Below are 27,358 nucleotides of genomic sequence, written 5' to 3'. Positions count from 1 at the left end.
CTAATCTGTGTAACAGCAGCAACAGAAAGCTTTTCTGGTGGGGAGTCAGATAAACAAGGAAGTCAGCTGAGTGGGCTGTCCATCAGTGTGGCCCAGGACTCATTAGCGTACACTCTTTTAAAAGGATGTGGTCATATGCAGCCCAGACCACCTCCAAATGTGGTCTGAGTGAGTGTATTTTAAGAGGTATTGAGGACACATTTGGTGTACTTAGAGCGGCCTACTTGTGATCCAGTCACTCAGGGGGCATGTTAATACCAGGTGTAAACGGGGCCTTAGTTACTTCCTGTACTTTCATCTTGTCAATACAGTATTTTAGCACCGCATTACAGCAAATAGTGTTCACTTTATCCAGAAACATGTTTTTCCCATGATTTCAGTTTATTCTATTTCAGCAGGGAGCAGAAAGAGAGAGCTTTATAGCCACCATCTGCCTCTACACCCATGTGCACCCTACTGGTCTGGCCTACAACTGAATCCCACAAGAATCTTCTTTGTTGTCGCTGCCCACTCTCGCTTTTCTGCCCATCTAGTCTGTAGCTTCCTGCTGTCTGATTAAAGACAAAACACCAACTGAGATAATACTCTGTAAAAATGCCTCACCATTATTTATGTAATACATTTGCAGAAAATGAAGTTGTTAGAATACCGAAAACTAAACTAAAGTAATGATGGCAATTTAATGTACGTAGAAGACCGCAGTATGAGGTTTGCTGTGAAAACTGGCTGTGATCAGAAAATTGACACAATTATGTACCCCGACTCCAGTCGGTTGGACCAATAGATGCATAAACAACTAGATGAAGTGCTCGCCACAGTTTTGTGATCTGGCCACAATTGTCTACCTAAATGCCACTGCCACAGTGTGCTGAAAACAAACTGATCAGACATGATTATTGTTTGTAATAACCAAATGATTTGATCTGATTATGACAAAATATAGTACTAAACAGAAGTCGTTAGAGCTTTAAAAGTGGGTCGCAGCCAGATTTATCTATTTGTTCACACATGACTACTTGGAGCAGTATGTATGTTGAAAAAATCCTGCATGTCATGTGGCACCTGCACTGCAGTGCGTTCCATTGACAGTGAATAAACCTGCATCTGTGTTACACAAGTACAGTATAATTATTGGCTTTTTGTATATAGAAATATGGTATGAGCCTATGGTAAATTTGAACTGCCTCTTTTGCTTTTCTTGCAGAATGCACGCAACTTTCAGGATTTTGACTGCCAGGTGAGTGCTCCTCTCTGCGCCCTGTTGTGCCATGGTTTGAGGAGATGCTGTCAGTTGAAGGGGGGTTGGGGTATTGGGACATGGCCCCATTCCCGCCCCCCTACTGCTGAACCCATTTGTTTGCTTGCCCTACATCTGAACATTGTCCCCCACAGGCAGTATCCAGTTTTACAGTACACCACATGCTAGTGAAATATAGGATTTCTTTTGTGTGGATACATCAATGAGGGTTATCCAACACACTGGCCAACAGCTTTTCAAGGTGACAGCATTTTAATGTTTTTGTGGCAAACCATTTTGGCCCAGCTTGTTCTCCAAGTTTGTCCTTTGCTTAAGCTGACTGTGAGCACAACAGAAAAACAATGTTATAGCAAAACAGGCTCCTTCCTGATGGACCTGTTGTTGTTGCTAATGTGCAAGTGTGTGTGTGCACAGGGCAAAGGTCACATCACATTGGTCTTATATCATTTTAAATTCTCTATAAGCTCATGCTATTGTACTACTACCAGGTTGTATACAGAAAACAATCATGAAGAAGGTTAACATGAGTAGAATAGACTATAATTTGTTAGGAAAATGTTAGAAACAAAGAGCTTAAGTTCAGACATTGATTTTAGGACTTCTTGTTTTGTATGGCTGTATACTGTACTGATTTTCCTGGTGTTTTCGTAGACTGAGTGTGGGTCATTTGTACTGATGTGAAAATCACATTAGTGGCCTATTTTTTGTAGTTATGGCATAGTTTGGGATACGGAAAGTTATACAAAAGCACACACATCCAGACGATTAACACTTGGCGCTGGACAAGAGATCAAAGATGGAACACTGAACTATACTCCCATAAACATACTTAATTTAATGACCACCAAGGTGACGTTTTCAGTGCTCATCAGGGTTTGGGATATACCTTGTAAGGAAGATTTAAAGGTTAGCATTGTGTTGGCTTGTTTTTCTTAAAACAAAGCCTATGGGAGTGACAGCTGGATCAGCCATACTAATGACCATTTAAAACACAAACAACTCTCACCCAAATCTAAAAATCAGAGAACTGTTCATTAATTCATGCAAGGATGGACATCCACCCAGACCACACATTTAACCACTAGTACCCAATGTGAACACCGTGAGTCAGACGGGAACCCTTAATCACATGTCAGCCCACACTCTACTGTCCAACCCTGCAATAAAGACAGAAAAACAAAAAAGTAAGCAAACAGTGGACTTTTTGGAGTCATACAGTTTTTGTCTTCCTGTGCAGGGCTTTAAGAACATCGTGCTGGCCAGCCGTTGAGAACAAAACGTACAGATCAAGTCTGGTACAAGCGCTTACACTGCCTCTAGGGATCCTTACAGAGTATTCTTTCTTAGTAAATGTCAAACAGAGACATACAAGTGCAGTGATTTAAGACATCTTTTATGTCTTAGCTAGTGTCCTCCACAGTAAGACTGTTTGTGTGATTGTTTCTGTGCTTGCCTTTTCACTGTAAGCATCTCAACTACAGTCAGGTCTTTTTATGTGATAATTTAAGCGTAATTATCACCCAAGAAAAAGAGGTATTGGCCTTGAGCAGGCACTGTTCCAGAAACCCTTCTTTGATGGTTTATTTGCATGGGGAGTAGGATCGCCAGCCCTCCTCCTCTTTGCTGTAAAAGCTGCTTTTTTTTTTGTTTTTTTTTTTGCAAGGAGTCTCCTGCATGAGGAGTGACTTTCTACAGGCAAGCCCTCTGCTGTGTTTCATGAGCATCCCGACTGCAAAGGGTTAAATCTTTCATCCCTCTCTCACTTTCTGCAGTCACGGCTGCTTCCAGCATCCCACCAGAGCTAAATATAGCTCCTGCAGGCAGGGGAGGAGAGTAAAGCATGTTAGCTGGAGCAGGCATGCTACATGCTTCATTCCTGTCTGCATTGTCACAGATACATTAACATTCATAAAACGCTGCAGTCACTCAGCTGCTCATATTTTCAATGTCATAGTTCTTTACTCATCCTGTTGTGATTCAGTTCAGGTTCTGCAGTTGTACTTTAAAGAAAGGGTTGTACCAGAATTTGTGTCAGTGGTATTGAGGCAGACTTAAGTGTATGTGACCTTATTTCCGTGGCAGCCATTTTGACCTCACATGTTCATGTTACATTTGGGAGTCGTGACGAATTATTAAGACAATCCTTAAATTGGTGCTTATTTAAATGCTACTTGCAAATTTTTCTTTTAAATAATGTTACTTTAATAATGAAGTGAGATATGATTAAAAAAATAAATAAATAAATAATGAAGTGAGATTTGATAAGCCTTTTTCATGGAAATCCAAATTGACATATCTTGGCAGTAAAGCACATGTGTATATCATAAAATTAAGGATTACTGAATTACATTTAGTTGCTTCAGTTTCAAAGTCCTGATAGTATGCATCCTGACAGTATGCATGCCGGCTCACTGTCACGCTGTCATGGCTTGAGTGGCACACTTGAATAGAGGTGTTATTAGTAACATGAGAGTCTTTCCTACTATGATAAGTCAAAATGTCTGCTGTAAAAATGGCCAGTTGTCAATTTAGCATGCAGTTCTTTTTTCTGAACCTAAACTTTGGTCCTTATAGAAATAAAAAATGTACGTGTATTTCTGTTTTACATGCCATAAGCCAAAAATAGGATAACCTGATATCCCAGTGCAAGTCTTGCAACTCACCTGCCTGATTTTACGGGCAAGTGGTAAGAAAAGAATTAAACGTCTTTTTTTTTTTTCTAGAGATGATGATCGAAGTAGCTAAAGAGTGAGCCATCACTCTTCCTTCCCACCTCTGTTGAAAGGTGTAAATGCACAGTGCTGATTGGGCACTCTGGCAGCAGGTGAAGACAAAGTTTATGAGCTGAAGTGCAAGTGAACACTTTGATTATCTTGCTTGCTTACTAGATATTTACCAAATAGCCCATCTAAGCTAAATTGTGGTAGCAAGCTATATTTTACTAAAATATGCGCTAAATTAAAATGTGCTATTCACAGATTTTTTTAACTTTGGTTCCAATTCTCCTCAGTGGAATTGTATGAAATGGTAGCTATTTTAATCTCATGCCTTTCCTTTTCAACAACTGTTATTTGATTTTGAAGAGCAATTTCAATTTAATTTATAAAGCCCAATATCATAAATCACAATTTGCCTCAGAGGGCTTTTCAGCATATGACACCTCTTTGACCTTGACAGCAGACAAGGAAAACCAGTAGAAACCTCAGGAAGAGCAACTGAGGAGTGATCCCTCTTCCAGGACAGACAGACATGCAATAGATGTTGTGTAAAAATACAGTAAAACAACCACAACAACAGCAAATGCACAGGAAAAAAACAAGAGTGAACGAAAGAACAAAACAGAATATAAGCACTAACACAACCTTAATTGTTTAGTCGGAATAACGACCAGTTGCCAGATTTTCTGAAAGAGTCCCTCCCTGTTTGACAAAGTGAATCAAATTTTCTCTAAGTGTAAAACGTGTATAAACAAATGCACAAGATTTTTCAGTATCATGCATTTTTTGTCCAGTCAGGACAAGACTCAGCTTGTTGATTTAAATGAACTGATAGAAGCTCAAAAGTGATGTAAAAAGGTTTGTAATTTCATTGCACCTGACTACCACTGCCACACAGTTTAGTAATGCAATAACAGCCGGCGCCCACATGCAGTACAAGACATCAGTAGCAGACTTCCCATGAATACAGTCTGCATGTGGGGGAGGGGTCCTCATCGCTATCACTCTGGTTAACGGTGTGACATTCCAGCAGCTGGAGGACAAATCCAGCTGCTCTTCTCTTGACTGCGACCAAAGCTCCCACCACAGGCTGTCCTGAGGTACTGCAACAGTAATATCAAAACCCCTCTGCACCTGCATGAGGAGAGAGGCGTAGATGGAGGTGGTGATGACGTGAGATCAGAGAGGAGAACCCAAAGGGTGTGGTGCTGCAGTCTGGGAACCATAAGATGTCCTTCTTCTGCCATGATGAAGCGAGGGGTGGGGGGTTGAGTCAGCCTTAACTGCCCATGGGATCTGCTGTGTTTAAAGTGCATTCTTAAGAACACTGAGTTACCTGATGGTACTGGAAATGGCTGACTGTACACTTTAAAAATAGAACATCTTAGGGTTGATGGTGTTTGCTGTGGAGAGAATAACATTATGATGGTTTCCATGGAATCTGAACAATTGTGATGTTTTTGTTGATTAACTCAAAATATGTTGTGTATTTGTCATTATGAGATTATTTTTGACATTATTTCCACATAGTCTATCAGTCATCACCTACTAGGTTTCACATTTTGTAATTATGTCCAGTTATGATACCATATCTCTTTTTGACCTTGTACCATTCCAACACAAAAACTAGAAGAAGCTGTCTACTTTGTTTTCCACACAAATGGCTGCCAAGTCATGTCCTCACTGTCTCATTAAGCTCAGCAGAGGGCGCCATAAGCCTGTCAATTGTGTGGCTGGAGGGCTCTGTTTTGTGCTGTGCTTTTAGTCCGCTGTGCTTTTCTTGTTGTTGATTGTCTGTTCTGAAGATAGGCTCAGGCACTGCAGAAACGTCATGTATTGCACAGATGTTGCTCAGTCACCATCTTGGAAGAGGATTACATTGACAGAGTCATGTGGTACACCATGTCATGTCATGTAATTGGGTTGACATTTTAATACAAAATGTTTTCCCGAGCTTGTGCATTTTTAATTTGCTTGTACATGTGGTAATTACACCTGAGATTCTGGCTGTGTTAATGCAAAGCTCTACACTGAACTGAGCTATGCAGACCAGAGCATCACTGTGTGCCTTTATGGCTGCAGAGTCCTGCTGAGACACACAGTGACTCACTGTATGACACAGAGAGGCACCTGCTCTGTCGAGCAAAGGGTGAACATGTGTTTGGTCACACACACCATCTCTATGAGCTGATGTGACCAATCACATGTACACTATAACCTGGCATAGCATCACAGTGTACGTGCAATTAGTCATGTTCCCCTCCTATCTGGCTTGAAAGAGTGGAGATGGAAACAGGGTGTTATTCATTTTTTACAGTCCCCCCTACCCTGTGGAAAAAAAGCTCTATGGAAATAAAATGTTTAGAGATTCTGCTCTCTTGTGGCATTATATAGCATAGATCATATGTGTAACATTGATACCTGCATTACTTTATTTGTTTAGTCTGTAATTAAGTGTTTATTCCTTAAAATGTACATACATTACATGTGAGTCAGTGGCACCCTCTGTGGGTTAGGACAGGAAACATTTAGAGGAGAAACAGCAGTTTGCAACCAAACCTGCTGCTACATTGACTAACCAGTGAAGTGCCCCGTGTCTTTGTAATCCCACCCACTCTGTGTGGTTTGCATGTGAGCCATTGGCAGCACAAAGAAAAGCGTGATACTCTGCACTGCCAGCATTTGTGCAGATGACAGAGGAGAGTAAAAAAGGAGAGATCAATAAACTATGTGGATCAAATGATTCAGAGGCAGGTTGAGAGGAAATAGATCCTCTCATGCAGGGTTGTGAATGGGAAATAAAAATAGTAGCTTGGCTTATTTTCTGGTAATCCTGGAACATAATGAGGGTTATCTTTTGAATGTCAATACTGAAATGAATGGTAGAGCAGTGCAGGAATATTAACACGATAATGTTGCAGTATGAGCCAGCATATGCAGCAAAGCTGTTGTAGGTGTATGTCAGACTGAGACATTAGCAGGGTCTGATTGTTTATATTTATGCTGAGGTATTTCTCATTTGGATGCTGAGGTCACCTACAGTCTTCTCCCTCTTCAAGGTGAAGCTAAAGTGAACCTGGAGACAATTGTTGCTCTGTCCCAGTGATGAGCAGCCATTTTGCTGATGCAGACCACAGCCCAGGGCGAGCTGTCAAAGTCAGCCTCCTCTCCTCTCCTCTCTCTTCACTTTATCGGTATCATGGCGTGACGTCAGCAGCCTGCTCATTTTCCAGGACTGCCTCTGCATCCTTTGCACCCCATCACCCCTCTTCCACGCACCCATCACTCTTCCTCCCACTCGTCCCCTCCTTTTCTCTTCTCTCCTCTAAGCCCCACCCTCTCCCTCTACCCACCTGACCCTCTGCAATCCAATTAGACGCACCGGTGGCTGGATGTACGGACGCGCTGTGACTACCAAGCACAAACTGCAGTCTCACTCTCCTCCCTCCTCTCTCTTTTCCTGCTCTCTTTCCCACCTCTTGTCTCTGTCTCTCTCCTGTTCTCTCTGCATCTTATCCACCCCCCTCTTCTGCTTTCATTCAGATTATTTACCCATCTCCTCCTCACTCCCTCTGCTGTGTCTTTCTCCTCCCTCTCTTCTTCGTCTTCCTTGTCGCCGCTGCTCTTGCCGCCTCACCCCTACATCCCTCCCTTCCTACCAACGCTCCCGCCCTCCTCCTCCTCCTTTTGGAGATCTTCAAAGCTGCCCAGCACACACTTGCACATAGCATAACACACTCCTCTCCTGCGTGGGAAAAACATGTCAGCTATTCTGGACCTGGACCAGATTGCATGCTCTGGGAATGGAGTGGTGAGTGACAAATGCATCTTGCCTGTCTTGACACACCTGGCTGGGTCCTTGCAGCAGGGGGTTCTGGTTAAGATTAGGTATGGAGGTCGTTGTGCTGTTTCCCCAAAGAAGGTGACAGCAGCTGGTACTAGGGAGGGAAAAGCTGGTGGTGGTCTTTCCTGGCTTGGCTGTCACCACCTTCAGGAGATGGCTGAGACTTTTGGCTTTTTCTCTCCGGGCAGCTGCTAGTGTGGGGTGAACATTTGTTCAGTGTGTGTGTGTGTGTGTGTGTGTGTGTGTGCACGCCTACAGGTCACACAGTGCCCATGTGTGCAGTCTGCATAGTCAAAACATGCTGAGGGTGCAGTGGTGCATTTTTATGTGATGATATGAAAGATGCATGTGTGTAGTGCTCAAGTGTCTCTGAATCTGCAGATGCCACAACCAGAGGATGTGTACGTGCCTGTCAGCATATTGGTGTCCATTCATACTGTCATTGGTGTTTGTATGTTTCAGGTTGCATGTTTCTGTATGTCTCAAATGTGTATTTTTGTTGTCATCCATAACTGCAGGAACGTGTGTTTTCTGTGGATAGTGCATACTACCAGCATTGTCTTTCATTCTGTGTTATCACCAAAAACAGGCAGGGAGGTCACTCACCCCCCACACACTGTAGCTACACACCAAAACCACTGAAGCGGCTCCTTCCTTCCCCTGCAGAGTTTGTAGTTTCAACCCACTGCTTTGATGACACACATACGTACTGTATGTGTGCTGCAGGTGGAGGGGGCTGTGTTTGTGTCAGAGGAGAGCAGGCTGGCGTGTACCTGGGATGATCCCGCTGGAGAATATACATAGGAGACATTAATGTGTGAATGCACATGTCTTCGTGTATACAATAAATTAATTTACAGGCTGCTGGCTGCTTGGTGTTTCTTGCCCTGTAATGCTGGTCTCAAGGGGTGATTGATGCTGTTCCTGGCAGGGCGTGGAGAACAGGGAGGAGGGGGAGGAGGGATTGATAAGAGAAGGATTGCGGGAAGAGGAACAGCATGACATACTGCTCTCCTTTTTCACTTCCCTCATCCTCCTTCAGTTAGGGACCAAAACCCAAGTGCCTACCCCCCATTTTGCCCCAGGCAACTTCCTGAAGCCCCTCTCCTCAAAGCATGCTGCACAAAAAAAGCACAAACCCCTACTCAGTATTCTTGTCTCACATACGTCCCTCCAAACATTCGCACACACTTATTGTCCAACTACCAGCCACTATGAATGTTTAAAGATGAAAAGGGGTTGCTGCCAATGCAGTGCTCTCCTTCTTTTTTCCCCTCAGGCTGTCCAGGCTGGCAGCCCCACCCCATGTCTGTTTTCTTGAGATGCTGCTGTGTGTACATATATACCCATATGTGTCTGTGATAGGAAACAGTGAGAGGCAGCACTCCCAGATCAATACAGCTTTTAAACTATGCCAAGAGCTAAATGAATAGATAAAAGGTCCTTTTCTTTACTTCCTTTCCACAGCCCTTGTCTCCATGGTTCTCCACCCCTGTTTGTGCCAGGACATGGCTGGAAGGCATGATAAATTAAGCAATGCGTTCCTCCTGTTTTAAGGCACCCTTCAGTTAGTCATACAGGACTCCCCTGTCTTCTCTGTCCTCCTGTGTCTGTCACTCTGTCTCTGCTTGCTTTTACGCTCTATTTCCTCCTATCCACTTCCAGACTCTCTATCTCTTGTACTATCTGTCTCATTTTCTTTTTCTACCCCCCCCCAAGTTCCCCATCACCTTTTTCATTTCCTTTCACCGATGGGGTGTACACGCCTGCTTTTTCTGGCGCATGTACAGTGCACGTACATGACAGGAGGCAGACATTTGCACAAGTGTGTTTGCCTTGTTTCTTCGAGCAAAGCCTCTCTTTCTATACTGAGTGTCCTTGACTCTGTCCTTGCATTAACAACAAAAATTCTGCAGCAGCACAGCCACGGAGAGTTTCCTCTCTTCTCCGTCTATAACAGGTTGTTCTGCCGCCCCACCAGGCCGAGGTGGCAGAATCGTTTCATTATCTCTGAAAAGGTCTTCGATGAGTCCGAGGCCAGCTGTCAGCAGGAGCATTTCTTCGTGGTTTATTCCATCTCAGGTTGATAGGTTATATTCAGTATTGGTAGTTTGTAGTACAGAGTCAGTGAGGTTTGCTTTGTGTTGTTTTCATGTTTTGTGCGACAGGCTAATCTCTGTGCCAACACCCACACAGATGAAGATATCTTGTTCCGTCGCTGACAAGAGGAGTATTTTTTCCTTTTGTGTTACTGTGTCCATTACAGATTGCAGATGCAAATTACTGCAGCCTTGTCCTTGAGAATGTACCTTTTTCTCCTCTGTAGAGATTGTGACACATATCCATCAGACAAATGCCTGCAGTGGGAACCCAGAGGAGGGAAACAGTCAGAGTCACGTTCCCTCTGTGTCTGTCAGCCATAACCTGTGTCTCTCGTCCGCCCAGGCTCACTCTCTTTATTATTGATGACCAGTGGGCCTTGAGACCAGGCAAGCATTAGGCCCCACCCTGGTGCTCGCCTGTGCAGTACACATACACATGCACGTTGCCACGTCATGCACACCCTTGTATGCAGCACTAAGTCATGCTCACCTTGGGAAGTGTGTGTGTGTTTGTGATGCTGTGAATCTGAGGCATGGATGTATTTAGAGACCTGAGGCATGTCTGGAAACTGGCTTTGTTACTTCCTGTATACCTTATCACTTCCCGTTATATCATTTCCTACACTCTCTCTGAATCTTATAAACATTCATGAGAGCCTCTGATGTTTTTGCTGCGTCATCTTTAAAGTACTTGCTCTGATTTATCTTAACCACATTTCTGTCTTACAGTCCAAGTAAGTGTCAATTTAAATGGAAGTTTTTAAACCTGAAACCCATTTTCTCATGTTTTTGTGTGTACGTGCAAATGGAGACAACAATTTTTGAAACTGGTCCAGTATTGAGAAAGAGCACGGCAGCCGGCAGCAGCAAAACAGACTGCAATGTAACCACATGGGGCAATAACGCAGCTTCAGTTTACGCTCGTAAAAAGTGCTTGATTTTGCCACTGATAGGCTCAGATCGTTATTCTCAGTGTCTGACAAAGAAATAAAACATTTTTCTCTACCTTTTGCTTGATCCGGTCTGTTCTAATTTCTGTCCAACCAAGTCTCGTTCAAGGAGAAATCATGTTCTAAAGTCTTACGAATTTAATTGAGTTGCAGGAAGGCAATAACGGACGGATATCTTATTTCCTTGTCAGACACTTAGAATAACAATCTGAGCCTGTCAGTGGCAAAAACAAGCACTTTTAGTAGTCATACATGGACAATGCACTATTGCCCCAGCTGCCAGCTGCTTAACCAGTTTTAAAACTTGTTGTTCCCATGAATCACTTCGACACAAATACATGAGAAAATAGGGTCCAGGCTGAAAAATACCTGTTTCCCTTTGAGCCATTGATGTGTGTTTTTTGTAAAAGCACTGTGAAGTACTGTGGGTACGTACGTGTGGGCTTCCTCGTGCTCGATAGAAAAAGTTATTGAAAAGAAAGCGAAGGAGAGAATGAAGCTGGTGTGAGCTCTTTGAATTTTAATGGGTCTTCCTGCAAAGACATTCATTTTTGCAGAGTCATACTTGTGAATGCGCTGTGAGTTTCAGACCCTTGGATACAAAGACTATTTTCCCCGGATGAAAAGACTGTTTCCCAGACAGCCCAATCTGTGCTTTGTTTGTCCAAGAGTACAATGAATGTGTGGTGGAGAGGAGGCGCATGCTTTGCATCCTCAATCTGAGATAGGAACCCCAAATGTTGTGATCTTTGAGTGTTTACTTTAGGAAATATGCATCCCCTTTATCTGTATTTTTGTAAATAAAATACTCATCTCTCTGTTCAAGCTTTGTTTTTATGTGTAATTTTTTCCCCTTTTTTGTATTTTTTTATTTATGGCTGATGTGGGAATCCCATGGATTGCCTTGTGTTCTGTGCTTGGCTGAGATAATGTTCATGTAAAGAAAAAAAGCCCACACAATATAATTGATATTCCACAGCCTGAAGCATAAATCTGTCATATTTTAAAACAATCCTATGAATTAAACAGTCCTGAAATGGATTTGTGGTAGTAATAATATTGTCTGTGCAGCCACAGCCTGATGTACTGTACTGTAGCTTATCTCTCTGTGCCATAGAACTCCAGTAATGTTAATTTTTTTTTTTTTTTTTTTTTTTTTGAAGAATGCACAGTGTTGTTTTTTTTTTAGGACTGCATTTACTATCTCTAGTGAGAGAGCATGCTCGAGGATTTATACTACTTTCCTAGTTTGACAAGCCAAAAGAATTAAACTGCATTGGCAAGGCTCATCTTAATGAAGGTATATGTCACCCAAATGGCTCCTTTAGATAGATTTTAATAGTTTTTAGTTGAGGCTGGAGTTCTGGGGCAAAAGCTATACCAGGCCTTAGGTACAAAGACAGATTTGTTGTTGTTTTGTTTATTTATTAACACCAGAAATATCCTTTAAATGTGACAACATTGGCCATGACACAAACTGGACAACACACGTCACTTTAAAGATAAACATAAAAAGAGTAACAGACAATCTTGCATAGTACACTTTAAAGTATTGGAATATTAGGTCTTATGAGCAAGCCTTTTCTCTTTACACACACCATGTTTTTTCCATCAGTCTTGAATGGTACTTTCTTCTTCTCTGTGGCTGCAGGAGCATGACATTGAGACTCCCCATGGCGTTCTCCATGTCACAATGAGAGGTGTTCCCAAGGGCAACAGACCCGTCATCCTCACCTATCACGACATCGGCCTCAACCGTGAGTCAGCCAAAAATAGACACATCGATTCACAATGTCATTGATGTGATGCAACTGCTTTGTTTTAGCCTCTGCACCAGACAGTCTCACTCAGGTCCTTGACGGAGTTTAAACTCCCGACCTCTCACATTCTGTGGGTGTCCTCTGTTTGCATCCTTCTAGACAAGTCATGCTTCAACACCCTGTTCAACTATGAGGACATGCAGGAGATCACACAGCACTTTGCAGTGGTTCACGTTGATGCACCCGGCCAGCAGGAGGGTGCACCTCCCTTCCCCAGTGGGTGGGTGTCAGACTGGTTTTACATGCACTGATAAATGGGAACACATTTATTCCAGTGCTGATGTAGCAGCTGCAATCAATTTATTTAGTAAGAATGAAAAGTGAGCTGGTAGTTCATTTGCTAATGGATGCACATTCATTGTCCAAGCTATTAGTCAAGAAGGAGTTAGAGTATTTGAATTTATGATGAACTCAGTTTTCGTGATCAATTCAAACATGAATAAATGACTCCGTACTCACGACTCACATGGACTCACGTGCATTTCATCTGTCTCCAGTTATCGCTACCCGACCATGGACGAGTTGGCTGAAATGCTGCCCTCTGTGATGACTCAGCTCAAGTGAGTGGCCCCTGTGTTGATGGCTGATCAATGGTCATGTGCATAAATTAACTATTCACCTCCAGTCCCGCAGTAACCAGCCATTTCTCTGCAGGGTCAACAGCGTGATCGGCATCGGCGTGGGCGCAGGAGCATACATCCTCACCCGCTTTGCAGTAAGTCCCCATCCTGACCAGAGCGCCTACACTTTCAGCCCTTCCATTTTCCAGTCTTTTGCCCCCCTCCTTTCTGTTTCGCCTGTAATAATTGGAGGTTTTCAGGCCACACAGCTTGTTATACTGAACATTAAAGCCTCCCATCAAGCCCACACAGGGCATCAGGTTGCTCCACAGTCTGCTGCATGCGCTTCCGTTCCCCAAATGATGAATCACCTTGGTGATTCTCTCCTTTTTAGTTGCTTACGTCTTGTTTCCGCACAAGCTAAAATAAGCACGATGTGTACAATAGAGCAGAAAGAGCTAGAAGTGACAGAGAGGAGCGAGGAGGCAGTGAAAGATAAATAATAGAAAGAGGGGATGGTGGCCAGGGTAAAAAGGGGAGGTGTAGGGATTAGTAGTCGTACCGCCAGGCTTTCTATGGAGAGTCTGTTCTTGTTTAGAATTAATGAAGAACATTGATTCTGAAATGCATTTGCTCCGACCGACTTGGAACATAATGTCTTTGCTAGATTTATAGCAGCTGTTGCTGCACTGCATTTGTATCGCGTTGAAAGCAGCGTCCGCAGTATTCCCTCAGCATAGGGCGAGATGGAGTTTAGATTTCCCCAGACATCCTCTTTCTGTCTTCAGGCCATTCCAAAACCGCACTCCTTAATTTAGAAGCTCAGGATTCCATCTTCATTGTTTCATGTCTTCATTTTAACGAACAGACATGCCTCACTTTCTATCACTTTGCAGTGGCTTCACCCTGCATCTGCACTGTTAATGAAATGCACAAAATCCTGGGCAAAAACTTGTGAAGATGTAGCTATGCATAGGCATAAACCACACACGAACACTAAACCACACTGTAGGTTTGCACAAGAGGGAAAACTGAACATTTTAAGTATAGCACAGCACGCACAATGCAAGATAACACCAATGTTGGGCTATTTCACTGGTCAAAAAGTCATATTCTAAGTTGGCACTGACATGCGTCCTTTCCCTCCCAGCTGAACAACCCCACCCTGGTGGAGGGGCTGGTTTTGATCAATATCGACCCATGTGCTGAGGGCTGGATCGACTGGGCAGCTTCAAAGGTCAGTATTACCACTGCATCATAAACCTAGAAAGTCATCAGTACATTCTGCAACATAGAGCAGCTTAAATAATTAACCAGCCATTTCAGTTCAGTTTCCAGCCATTTGTTAGGTTGCTATTAATGAATGCACTCACTACCCTAAGTATACTATTTTAAGCTCTCTGCTTAATGTTGTTTATGTCTGGCATTTTATTTTGAGACTCGTTTATATGATGCAAAAACTAAAGAAGATTACTTGAAATAAAATCATGGATGCTGACAACGAGACACTGTTTACATTTCCAATGTTTATCAGCCTGTCAGTTTATTATATTTTGCTTTTTACTGTTTACTTATTAAATTGCCTCTTGGTTTTCACTGTTTACTTATTTTAATTATTTTTACAGGTTGCCCTGTATTTTCTTACTGTTTACTTATTAGACTGATCTGTGTGTTTTTTACTGACATTTACTAATTATATTGCTTTTTTTTTTAAATGTTGCTTCTTGTTTTCACCATCTCTAAAAATGATTATTTTATCTTATCTTATACCCATGATACACCTGATAATATATTGTTATGAATAAGGATAATAATTTAAAGAGACTTAAAAAAAAAAGTAAGTGTACAAGTTATAAGTGTTGGATTAATGGCATAAAAACACAGGCAGGGGCTCTAATCCTGTGTTAATTTGATTTTACCTGCAGTTTTTAGGGTTAAGGGTCATTCATTTAGATTAGTTTCATTTTGAGTTAGTCGTGCTCTGAAAGTGCAGGTAAGAACACAATGGGTCATAATATAGTACTGTACTACTGCACTTACATACTGTTGTGTGTACTATACAAGCTGCGTTAGTGTTACACACAGTAGTCACAGAGCCAGGGGGAGCTTAATATGACCTTTGTCCCATAAAGATTATAATCACCACACTTCACATGTTCTTCAGTGAATATTTGGCCCAACTAAGCCAAATGTATAAAAGAAAATGATAAAATTACTTAATTGAGAGATTTGTTTTAACATTTTGTTTTTATTGGATGGTGACAGTATTGATGGAGAAAGAGAGAAAGTGACAGAAGTGTTTTACTTGAACCAAAGCTGCCTGGCTTGAATCAAATGGCAAGGTTGCATTTATAATAGTGTAAGTGTTGCAACTAATAATTAATATCATTGTCTCCTAATCTGTTGTTTATATGTTTTTAATCAGTTGGTTGTTTGGTCTATAAAATGTCAGAAAATGGCGACATTGTCAATCAGTTTTTCCCATAGCCCAAAATGACATCCTCGAATGTCTTGTTTTGTCCACAATCCAAAGATATTCAGATTACAGTCAGAAAGGAAAAGGGAAACCAGAAAATATTCACATTTAAACAGCTGGAATCAGAGAATTTTTAAATCGGGGTGTTGGTGGCTTAGTGGGTAGAGCAGGCGCCCCATGTACAAGGCTGTTGCCACAGCGGCCCGGGTTCGAATCCAGCCTGGGGCCCTTTGTTGCATGTCGTCCCCCCCTCTCCCCCCCCCCCCTTCAAACTTACCTGTCCTGTCCATTAAAGGCAAAATGCCCTAAAAAATATCTTTAAAATTACTCAAGTCTTTTAATCAATTATCAAATTAGTTGGCAATGAATTTAATAGTTGACAACTAATCAATGTGCAATAGATGCGATAGATATGCTGGCTTGGTTTAACTCAATTTGACATATTTGTCTTTGTCAGCTCAACGTGGCAGGGATTTAGATCTCCATAAAACAGGGCAACCCACTTGAAGATATATCTTAAGCTGCTGACACCCTTGTCTTGAGTCGATGAAGTTTAAAAAGCAGTGTCCTCTTTGTGCTGTTAACTAACTATACTACTGTGCAACAGTTGATGGTAGCCAGCTACTTATCTTTGAGGATTTTCGGGACGTTGCTGAATCGTTACTGAATGTTGCTGAAATGATTGTGAGGCCCATCTGACGCCACTGCAACCTGCTTGGATGCAGTCAGACAATGGTCCATCGTGGGCATTGTGGGCCACATTTTAGCGTATTTAAACTACTAATGGAAACACAAATCATCACATGGTTTGACTCGGTGTGGCCAAAAGTACCAGTGGAAAAGCCCTACTTGTCCACCAGGACACCACTTCCTTCACAATTTCTAAATTTAGATAAGGCTAAAAACATGAAATCTCTCAGTGCATACACAAGGTATGAAGACACAGGCATGGCAACATAGCCATAACCATAATTTTCCTACATGAATAAATTAAAAAAAAAGTCATCTCTGTCCTAACTGGATCTTTCCTTTCTCCTGTGCAGCTGTCTGGATGGACCAGTAATTTGGTGGATATTGTTATGTCTCACCACTTCAGCACCGTGAGTTTCCCTGGCAGTACATCAGTCACCATGTGCTTTTTTTGTAGTGTTGTTGACCTTTTCATTGACAATGTGAAACACTAACTGAACGTCAGGAGGCTTTTCTTGATTTCCCTCGATGCCTTTACCTCATCTCGCTCTTATAACACACTTGTAGTAATTATGCTATTTCTGTCCTCCTGGATATATAGACCGGTGGATTGTGACATGTAAGATCACAGACTCAGTTTAATAACTGCAGTGCTGAAGCTAAGCATACTGTATATCCCACAGCTTGTCTGCAACAAGACTAAATATAAACAGCTCCCTGTACATTCAGTACATGCTTCTTACATGCACTTTATACAGAGACTACTACTTATTTCATCGGAGCTCTTGATGGCTGTCTGCTGCAAGGCAGGATTTATTTACTCTGCTCTGTTCACCAGGATGAGCTGACAGAGAACCAGGAGCTGATCCAGACCTACCGCCTCCACATCGCCCAAGACATCAACCAGGACAACCTGGCCCTCTTCTGTGGCTCCTACCAATAGTGTGTACATTCACTGTGCATTAATGTTTTTCTAAGCAGCATTTTCCCTCATTTATTGTGGTTTTGATAGAGCTAGGAATCTCCAGGCACCTCACAATTTGATTCTGATTCAGAGGGCTACGATGTGATCATTAATGCATTTTATTGCATCTAAATTTTATATTTCTATACGTCATTTATTTATCTCACTGTGTGACTACTTTTAAAACAAAACATATATATGTTGCCTAAGCTGGGTGCAAAGCGGCGCAAGGAGCAGATGGGTTGTGTTTTGTCTCTTAATTAAAACATAAGTGTTTGTTCGGTGTAACATGAATTCAAACAATCGGAGTGTCATCTCCCATTCTCTTCAAAAGCCAGGTGCACCTGCACCTTTCACAGCATATTTTCCTATTAATGATGTATTAATTTACCCACCTGCCACTCATCCATGCCATCCTGTGTGTGTAACAAGCAGAGTGTACGCGTGTTATGATCCCACTTATGTGGGTGCATTCTACAATGTGAATAATGCACCCTTTAAATGACAGGAAAATACTGCGCTGTTGACTTTAGATCAGGTTTGCGTTGGTCAGTGGTGCAGTCGCTCTCTGCTGCCTCAGAGTACCAACAATGACCTGACACCACACCTCATTTAAGATCTACACATCTATAAGTGCACAGATGGGTCCAAGTATATTTGCTACTTTGACAACCTGGGCGCTGGCTGTGAAAATGACAGCTGCGTTAGTCTGAAACTGTTGAACTGGGCTATGCACCACTTTACGCCAGGTGTAAGATAGGGCCCATATTCTTTCAAGAGAGAATCGCAATGCATCTAAGAATCTATTTTTCCCCCAACCCTAGTTCTTGATCACATTTATGAGTGTGGATGAGGCATGTAAATTCTGTGAGTGTGTGCTAAGCCAGATGTGAATACACAGAATAAAGCAATGCATCACAAAACACATAGAACAAGTATTTTATATCAACTCATGAGGTGCACAGAGAATCAGGATTTCTGCTGAGTCACCCTGTATTTTAGCCAGATCACATTGTTTCAGCTCTGCTAACTAATTGTAATTTGTCTCCCTGCACCAGCCGCACAGACCTGGAGATCGAGAGGCCAATTGTCGGTCTGAATGAGGACACAGTTAACACACTAACGTAGGTTTTGAGACTTAGAAAACACAGAATACCATTTGTTTCGGAGTCCACAGTTTTAAAAATACTTACACTTCATCTGTTTCTCATCCAGGTGCCCTGCGCTGCTGGTGGTTGGTGACACATCACCTGCTGTGGAGGCTGTGGTGAGTTATGATCCATCATCTCAGTAACCTAAGAAGCCTTGGGAAGCATTTGCAGTTATTTCTCTCTCTCTCTCTCTCTCTCTCTCTTTTTTTTTTTTAGCTCAGTAGTAACCTCTTGTTGATGTTTCAGGTGGAGTGCAATTCTAGGTTAAATCCTACCAAGACCACACTGCTAAAGGTGAAACTTTTTGTAATAAATTTGTTAATTAATAAAATATAATAAACATTTTTTTGAGTGTACAAAGACTGTATTAATAAGACTTTTCATTTTACCCAGATGGCTGATTGTGGAGGTCTGCCCCAGGTTGTGCAGGTTGGTTTTTCAAGTTTTTGGTTTGATCACTCATAGGGATGTGAATCGAGAACCAGTGCCAGTTGAGAACCAGTTCCAAATTGTCCGATCCATCGGAATCTTATGCCTCAGAGCTTATCGCTTCCTTTTGTCGATGCCGGCATATTTTTCTGACAGTTGCGCATTGCAAAATAACGATGTCAAACACATGCGCCGACACTGCTCGAGACTTGCAAGTGTGGCTTCAGTTCACAAGAAGATGACAAGATGACATCAGTGCTGCTTGTGATGTAGGGGTGTAGGGGTGTAGTAGTAGGTCCACAAATGTCATGTATTTGACATTCTACCCACGAGAGTCACTGCGGCTTGACTGAACAAGTGAGCAGGTGTCATTGTGCAATCACAAAATTTGTGTAGATTAGATTTAGGAGTGGAAATCACCAGATACAATATTATCACCATACTGAAGTCACAATACAGTATTATTGTGATTTTAAATATGTTGCAGTATGCTAATAATACAGTAAAATGTATTGCGATTATATTCCCCTTTTTCAGCTGTAAATTGTGCTCCTAAAGGAAAACGTTGTCAACATCTGTTTTCTCTAATAAGATGAAGTTTTCAGTCTGTTCATCTAATTTCAGCCTTTTTTTTGCAGCAGCAAAATGTATCTAGTTGACTGAAAAAAAACCCAATTGATTATATTATTCTAGTAGGCTACCTTAACATTAATCTGCATTTGTCATATTAATAATTTATATAATTATAAAAAAGATACCTGGCACTGTGTGACGATACGATATTTCCAGACAAAAATAGCGCGATACTTTGCTGTATTGGTTTTTTCCCCTCACTCCTAATTAGACTAGCTGTTTTCCAAGAAGTTAGTTATGTTTCAGCTACATGCATTTTTTTAAAACTCTGTTTCTACACTGTGTTCAGACTCAGAGATGATAAAACAGTTACGTTGATGCTGAAACCCTGTGTAGGCCTGCTTTTTTTCCACTTTGAAAATTGATCAGGAGTCAGTAAGGAAACTGAATCAGACCAGTAGGTGGAATCAATAAAGGCATTGGTATCAATAAAACCGTATTATCATATTTCCATCCCTAGTCATTTAGCAGTTTTCTTGTCTTAATGATCCTCTAACTTTGATCTTTTATCTGTTCACAGCCAGGGAAACTTGCTGAGGCCTTCAAGTACTTTGTTCAGGGAATGGGCTACAGTAAGTAAACATGCTCATATGTCTCTGCTTCTTGTTGTTAGTCAGTAAAAACATCTAAATATAAAATGATACAAACCAGTCGTCTCTACATTGAACATCTAAGAACTGTTTACAGGCTAACACCTTCTTAGGATGACGCGTTTGTGGTCGAGGTTGGTCTGTGTTATTCAGAGAATTTCCTGTTGACGTGAGAGCACTGACAACAGTTGCTTGAGGATTGTTCAACTGCAGGCTCCTACGAGCTGTTGCTAACAACACCCCCCCCCCCCCCGCTGAAGGGGTTTGGACTGTGGCCTGCAGTGCATGAAAAGACGCGTTTTTTTTGTCAGCCTGGTCACGCAAAGGCAGCCTGATCGGCTAGGTGGACGCTAACGCCATTTCCTCTCTGCTCTTTGCAGTGTGTGGTCCCCACAACCCTCAGTAGGTGAGGTGTAAGTGCTTCTAGCATGACTGAAATGACACTCGAGATACGCTGAACAGCAATTCACTTCCTGTTCAGTTCAGAGTGGGCGTCAAAGATACCCTCTGTTCTTTTTTTTTTCTTTCTTTTTGACCTCGTGTGATTTTCTTTTCTATCCAGAACTGTTTAACGATGCAGTCTCTTTCTAGAGAGATCACAGTGCATACTTAAACAGGCCTTCAGGTCATTCATCTGCCGAGAAAACAAACACATTTCTGTCAGACCTTACTGACGTCCAGTGCACCAACCAGAATCTATGGATGGATGAAATCATGATGAATGTAGGTTTGCTTGCTGTGGTCACACAGATAATGCCTGTCTGTATGTGTATTTCTGTAATGCTAATTCTCTTTTGCTCTCTCCCATTCCCAAACCTTTTACTGTGGGAGGCACCCTCGGGTGTAGCCAGTATGTCAGTGCTTCAGTGTTGCTTTAAAGGCCACCGAGTCCCCCTGTTGAGTAAATGCCACTGTAGGATTAAAACTGATTAAAAAGAGTGTTTTCACGCAGAGAAAGTGTGGAAAATAAATCTTAACACCTCAGCATGTTACTGAAAGCTGCTTTTCCCTCATTAACACATTGCCACAGTGTGAAATGCAAAAGAGAAACAGCCAAAGAGTACAGGAAATAAAGACTCTAGTTTGCACACATGCTATGATTCCCTACCTGTTATTGATAGCAAACAGCTTTTTGTGACCAACGACCACCAAGCTGCGACAGAGCCTCAGTCAGAATCAGAAATACACTGTGGCGGGATAAAGCAACACAAGAGCTACCTTGTCAACATCTCTCCCTCTCTTTCTTCCTCCTTTAATCATTGCTTACAGTTCCCTACGTTCTTCTCAGTCACCTGAGCAACGAATCAGGTACCGGGTTCTTGAGCAGCTGCCAGACTAGAGGACTTTAAACCCACTGGCCTTTCAACACTCCTCAGCAGATGAATGTCAATGTATGCAGAAATTCTCCAGAGGGCACTGGTTCATATTGGTATTCAACAGCAGCTCAGTGTGGTGGATACAGGCAGTCAGTATTAACCACAGCGAGATCATTCTGCATACTGACACACATTCATCTCCCTGTAGGAGTTTAGTTTGTCCTGTTAGCATGGATTCTGTTCTCAGTGTCCTATTTTGTTGCATGACCTGCTGTTGTTGCTTCCTCAGTCAGTTCAGTTGGATTGCAGTTGCTGTATTCTGCTGTTGTATTGCTTTCATATGTTTTTAAACAGTAGAGACACACATGCAGTCATCCTCAGTTACTTTTATTTGACTGATCTCCATATTTGAGAATCGTTTGCATGGTACACACTTTTGTTGGTGTTGCATCTTGGTATCTAAAAGGGGAATGTCACCTAAATTAAGGATTCCAATGTGTTATTTCTGTCCCCTCAAAAAGCTCAGTCAATATTTGTGAACATGAGCTACTAACCAGAGAAAGTGAGTTTCAACTAGTGATGTCATGAAGTATAAAGTCTGGAGCTGCTCCGTCGACAGTGAATGGATGCCTGATTTTGTGCACCCACACAATGTTTTTTTCCTTTTTTTTATCCTAAATAAGCTTTATGCTTTGTAGTGATCTCAGTTGTGAGACAGGAAACATTTCCATATAGACAATATTTGTTTCCAGTAATTTCCAGATAGAAGAACGCCATGTCACGTACATGAAACAAAATGGCACTGAGCAAATGCTGCCTCAGTTGGTTAGTTTTTAGCTACATAAAAACAGCAGGGTTCCCACAGTCATGAAAGCTCCTGGAAAAGTTATGAAATTAGACAGTTTTCCAGGCCTGGAAAAGGTTTGGAATTAACAAAATGTTATGGAAAAATTTTAAATATACACAGTTTTGGCTGTTGTTTAAAATATACTCATAAAAATCCCAGAACATGTCTAACGTTATGAGAAATACCCTCCTTGTATGACTCAATTAAAATCCAGCGCTGAGGTTCGTGACTGTTGGCTAGTGTCACATGATTGGCAAAGGCCTCTGCAGCTAGTTGGCAGCAATAATGTCTGACTAGTGAGTAAAGTTGGCAAGTGTTAGTTTTATTATGTATGGTTTTCAAAGGAAAAATATAAAACATTGCTCGAGAGAGGCAGACCCTAGCCACGCTGCACCAAAACGTTTGACATTGGCACCATGGGGGAAGTGGCTCTGATCAGCAATGCTAAAGGGAAAAAAGCATCAAGACAACCAAAAAGGTAGCTCAACAGAGCGCCAGCATCGGCACATATTCCACACAGGCCGTAGCCAGGCCTGATACTGTTACCACTTTGTGTCTGCTGCATTTGTAGACACAAAGACACTCCGTGCCAGAGTCCATGCTGCATTTTTGCTACGATTCCTGTCTTAGGGCAGAGCACACAGGAGTTAAAGCCTCAGAATGGCTCCTGGTGGCTATGTAGACCTACCTAGTAAGCTACTTAAATAAAGCCATGGAAATGGGGTAGAATATTATAGAAAAAAGTTTTTAAAAAATCACTTGTAAAAAAACATGTGGGAACCCTGAAAAAGGCCTGTCTAAAAAAAAACTGATATCACTTTAAGTGTACATTATGTTTAGAAATGTTTTCACAGCATTATCTTGTTATCAGACAGCCATTTTTGATGGGTAACTGAAGCCACTATCTCAAAGCCATCACACTAAACAGTTATTTTACTTGGTAAAACACAACAGTTAATGATCTACCACGGCCTCCATCAGTTAGTGTGTAAGGTAAAGTGGTGACAGGGATCCCAAATATAGCTTACACTTTAACAGATACAGACCTTTTAGGTGGCTAAAATATGTTTTGCTGCAGCCCCTGTCGACAGCAGTACATTGGTATATGGTTCTTTGAAGATGTTAGCAAAGCGACGCAGTACATAAAACAGGAACAGCAGAAACCACCATGTTTAATGATATGTCTTACAGTTACGGCTGAAAGTGAAGACAGAAATAAACAAGTTAACTGTTTTTACATACCTCTGTAATTGAAAACAGTTGCCAGTTGTTCACCCAAAGTGATTGTTGTGAGTGTGACGTCACGGCGATTCAGTCTATACCCAGGACATTCCCCAGAGTGCTCTCAGTTTCGTCTATAATATCTTTCTCACTTCATTGTCTGTGGAGCAGCTTCAGACTTTATACTTGGTGACATCACAAATTTGAGCTTTAGCACTCTAGTTTTTGGATTTGGAGTGGTGTTCATGTTTACTAATATTTTGTGACTGTCTTAGATCACAGGAGTAGCATGTATGAATTTTTAAAATGGGCGTAGTTCCCCTTTAAGTGCTCCCACACTGCTCTGAGTCTCCGTGCCGTGTGAGTGGAATATTAATGCGCGGTTCTCTGTTTCAGTGCCGTCAGCAGGAATGACTCGTCTGGCTCGCTCACGCACCGCCTCCTCTTCCAGCATCACCTCCATGGACAGCAGTCGCAGCCGCAACAACCTCAACAGCCTGCTGGAGGGCAGCGCCACCGGGGCCCTGGACAACCAGGCCACACCCCAGACCATGGAGGTGTCCTGCTAAACCTCACCCTCTGCACACTCCTATAGTAACTTATGTGCCCTCTCTTTCTCCCTCTGTCTCTCTCTCATCCCGCTCCCAAGCAACTCAACCCCAGGAGGAAATGTATTGAACTATGTGATTAGAAAAGAGGATGTAATAAATATATTAAGAGATGCATATTATTAAATATTGAATATACTGTAAAAGTCACATTCCTACCACAAACCATAACTACATTCAGATGTGTTGTACATTCAAATGGTCAAACTAAATGATCGACTCAACCCCCTTGTATTTATTTTTTGTTCACATTGTCTTTGTTTTTAATGTCTTCACACACTGTAGAACTCCTCCATCTGTTCAGAATAACTTGATTGCACAACTCTTTTTACTGTTTAACCATCTCTCCTGTTGTGAACTCTAAACCTGTGGGCTGCTTTGATTTTGAGTCACTATGTCTTTCTGTTTAATCCCAAACTTGGTGCAGTGTGAGGCCAAACTGGTCACAAAGTATGTCGAGGGATCACTCCACCTACTGTAGCTGCAGAAGTGAAGGTAAAGTGATACATGGAAGAAGCACTGCAGACTGTAGCACACTAAACTAAAGCTGTGGAGAGAGAACATTCAGTGTTAGGGGGAGACGTCATGCACCAGTGTGTCCCTTCACATATGTTCTTTTTTTTGTATTCTTTTTGTAACTCCTTTTCTTTCTGCTTTGTGTTGATGTTTTTGTTCAGTTCAATAGATTATTAAGTGATGTTTTAACAACCTTTAACACGTGGGTACTCCTGTGAAAAGTATGAGTCCCTTCACTGAGGGGCCCCAGTGGTGCTTCTCACTGTCTGCTGATTCAACTCATTTATATTACTACTGAATAAAGCTACAACATGACGACACCTTTTAATGCTGTTTTCATTTATCAGTGCATTGCCAATACCTCTACCAGGTGCAGATGAATAATACGTGTCGTGGACTGATTTGAATGAGAGAAAGAGAAAGTTCTCAGTGTATCGTAGAGCAGTGCGTGCTTGTTCTTTTCCTCTGCTGTCAGTGGAAAAGAGGTGACTGTGGTGAGTTAGTTTCCAACCACACTTGTTCTTATTTCCTCACAATGTTGTCACACAAGACATGCGTCTATATTTAGCACGTTAAAAAAAACAAAACAATGGTCAGCTGCTCTGCAAATGAGATGAGGAGATAGTCTTCAAAGTGAAAAGGTTGTTACTGTCATGGGAGCAGAGAGCTAAATGTCAGTCCGTGCTATCAGCCACCTCTAAGGTTTCTCTTATCATGCTGGGTGGTGCATCAATATGGTTTTCCTCAACCGATGGCAAAAACAAATTAACCTCTCACTGAGGACATGCAGGGGTGGAGACGGTATCTGTAGAGTGTGATGCAGCAACCCTAGCATGAATTAGGGGTCTATGACTATGATACACAATTTCTGACATCAAAGTCTGTGATGGTTCAATTTCGATTTGATTCAGTTGAGGGGCCTGCAATATCAGTATATATTCTCATGGTCTTTCTCCCGGCTGCTTAACATGATCTGCCTGCTGCTAAACCGCTAACACTGTTTGAATATTTATGAAGGAGGTGTGCTCTGACAGAAATGGTGACACAGACGTGCCATGGAAATTTCAAATTAAAAAATGTATCTTGAGATGACAATATGTATCTATGTTTTCACGTTGCAGCAATGACTTTGCATTGTTGAGTCAATACATTGATCCACCCAGCTGACATTCTGATGTTTACTCACTGTCCAATTAACATCATACACCATGGCTGAATCACTGTTGAAATATGTTTTGATATTGAAAGATGAATCAACGTCAATGTTTCATAAACTCAAAACCTTGTTTCAAAATGTCTCAACGTTGAAACAGATCTTTCGGAAATTTCAATGTAGTTATTAACCTTTTTAAAACCATAAGAATTAAATGTTTTAATGTTGAAACAATGACTGGTCATGTGCCAAATCCCCATCCATCCATCCATTTTTGTAACCGCTTATCCTCTTGAGGGTCGCAGGGGGGCTGGAGCCTATCCCAGCTGACATTGGGCGAGAGGCATTGTACACCCTGGACAGGTCGCCAGACTATCACAGGGCTGACACATAGAGAGAAACAACCATTCAGTTCAGTTTAGAGTCACCAATTAACCTGCATGTCCTTGGACTGTGGGAGGAAGCTGGAGTACCCGGAGAAAACCCACACCAATGCTGAGAGAACATGCAAACTCCACACAGAGGGGCTCCCTCCTGGGATCGAACCAGGAACCCTCTTGCTGTGAGGCGACAGTGATAACCACCACACCACCGTGTATTTATTTACTCATTTATTTTTTATTTTTTAAAATTCAAACATATGGAAAAAAAATCATCCAAAGATCTAAAGCTAACGGGGATGGTCAGTAGTAAGGGTACCACCTCTAGTCTTGGCAGTGCTGTCAATCTAAATGTCTTCATCAGTGAGTGATCATCACAGTCAGAGCAATATGGTGGAGTGAGTCTACAGCCCCTTTTACACCACCTGACAGCACTGAATCAATGTCTATGTAACGGGCAGCTGGCAAGACGCACAGAAATGTTGCTGAATGTGCCCTGAGCACTAAATCCAAACAATTTAATTGCAATCAGAACAAAATTATTTATATCATCAGGAGTGAGAAAACACACAAACAGGAAATGTACACAATGTGGGGAACCAGTTTAGAAAACCATTTGAGAGAGATATCCCACACGCTGATGTGGAATGATTCAATCTTTTGACAAAACATTCTTTCCATCTGCGCTAACATGCAGTTCTCAGTGACTACAGCTCCAATCTGACCCTGGTTCTGGTAAAGATTGTTTTATTTTTTCCATCCATATTAGAGTCGTTATTTTGCTTCTTAAGAAACTCAGTGCAGTTCTCACACTTATTATGAGTAAGTAAGAGATCAGAGAACATTTTATGACCTTATCTTAATAGCATCTGTGAGCATGATTATATCAGCAGAGACTGAAACCAACAATTCAAATCATTTCTACCATCTCTGATGTACATAAATTAATATGTCTTGCTCAAGGTGGTGCACTTAATAAATTATTAATTTCAAATCCTACCCTTAATTTTCTTTGACCTTTTGTACACCTAAAAGATTTATGAGAACAAAATGCTCTTATACCCAGTCATGTTGCTCCACTGTGAGGTTTTGACTCAGTGTCAGCATGATAAATGAACTTATGACTGCTGGTA

General features: G+C 41.8%; 1 protein-coding gene across 3 annotated transcripts in view; it reads left to right on the top strand.

Moving 5' to 3' along the window:
- The window catches only part of ndrg3a (ndrg family member 3a), a 42,700-nt gene extending 17,688 nt beyond the window's left edge, over positions 1-25,012 (top strand). Inside the window, exons 3-17 of one of the 3 annotated variants that reach the window (XM_049573578.1) lie at positions 1,205-1,237; positions 12,523-12,628; positions 12,791-12,911; positions 13,189-13,251; positions 13,346-13,406; positions 14,402-14,488; positions 16,771-16,827; positions 17,256-17,359; positions 18,440-18,505; positions 18,597-18,648; positions 18,779-18,826; positions 18,926-18,961; positions 20,115-20,166; positions 21,454-21,492; positions 23,965-25,012. In XM_049573578.1, coding sequence (XP_049429535.1) covers positions 1,205-1,237; positions 12,523-12,628; positions 12,791-12,911; positions 13,189-13,251; positions 13,346-13,406; positions 14,402-14,488; positions 16,771-16,827; positions 17,256-17,359; positions 18,440-18,505; positions 18,597-18,648; positions 18,779-18,826; positions 18,926-18,961; positions 20,115-20,166; positions 21,454-21,492; positions 23,965-24,137 — 1,098 coding nt within the window. In that variant the 3' untranslated portion in view covers positions 24,138-25,012. Of the gene's footprint in view, positions 1-1,204; positions 1,238-7,390; positions 7,787-12,522; positions 12,629-12,790; positions 12,912-13,188; positions 13,252-13,345; positions 13,407-14,401; positions 14,489-16,770; positions 16,828-17,255; positions 17,360-18,439; positions 18,506-18,596; positions 18,649-18,778; positions 18,827-18,925; positions 18,962-20,114; positions 20,167-21,453; positions 21,493-23,964 lie in introns of those variants that run through there. The other 2 variants (XM_049573594.1, XM_049573585.1) reach the window with 2 other exon arrangements.
- The last annotated feature ends 2,346 nt before the right edge of the window (positions 25,013-27,358 follow it).

This window comes from Epinephelus fuscoguttatus, linkage group LG1 (assembly GCF_011397635.1).
Source record: "Epinephelus fuscoguttatus linkage group LG1, E.fuscoguttatus.final_Chr_v1".
NCBI lineage: Eukaryota > Metazoa > Chordata > Actinopteri > Perciformes > Serranidae > Epinephelus > Epinephelus fuscoguttatus.
The sequence above is the reverse complement of the archived record's forward strand: the minus strand, read 5'-3'. Positions and strand labels throughout refer to the sequence as shown.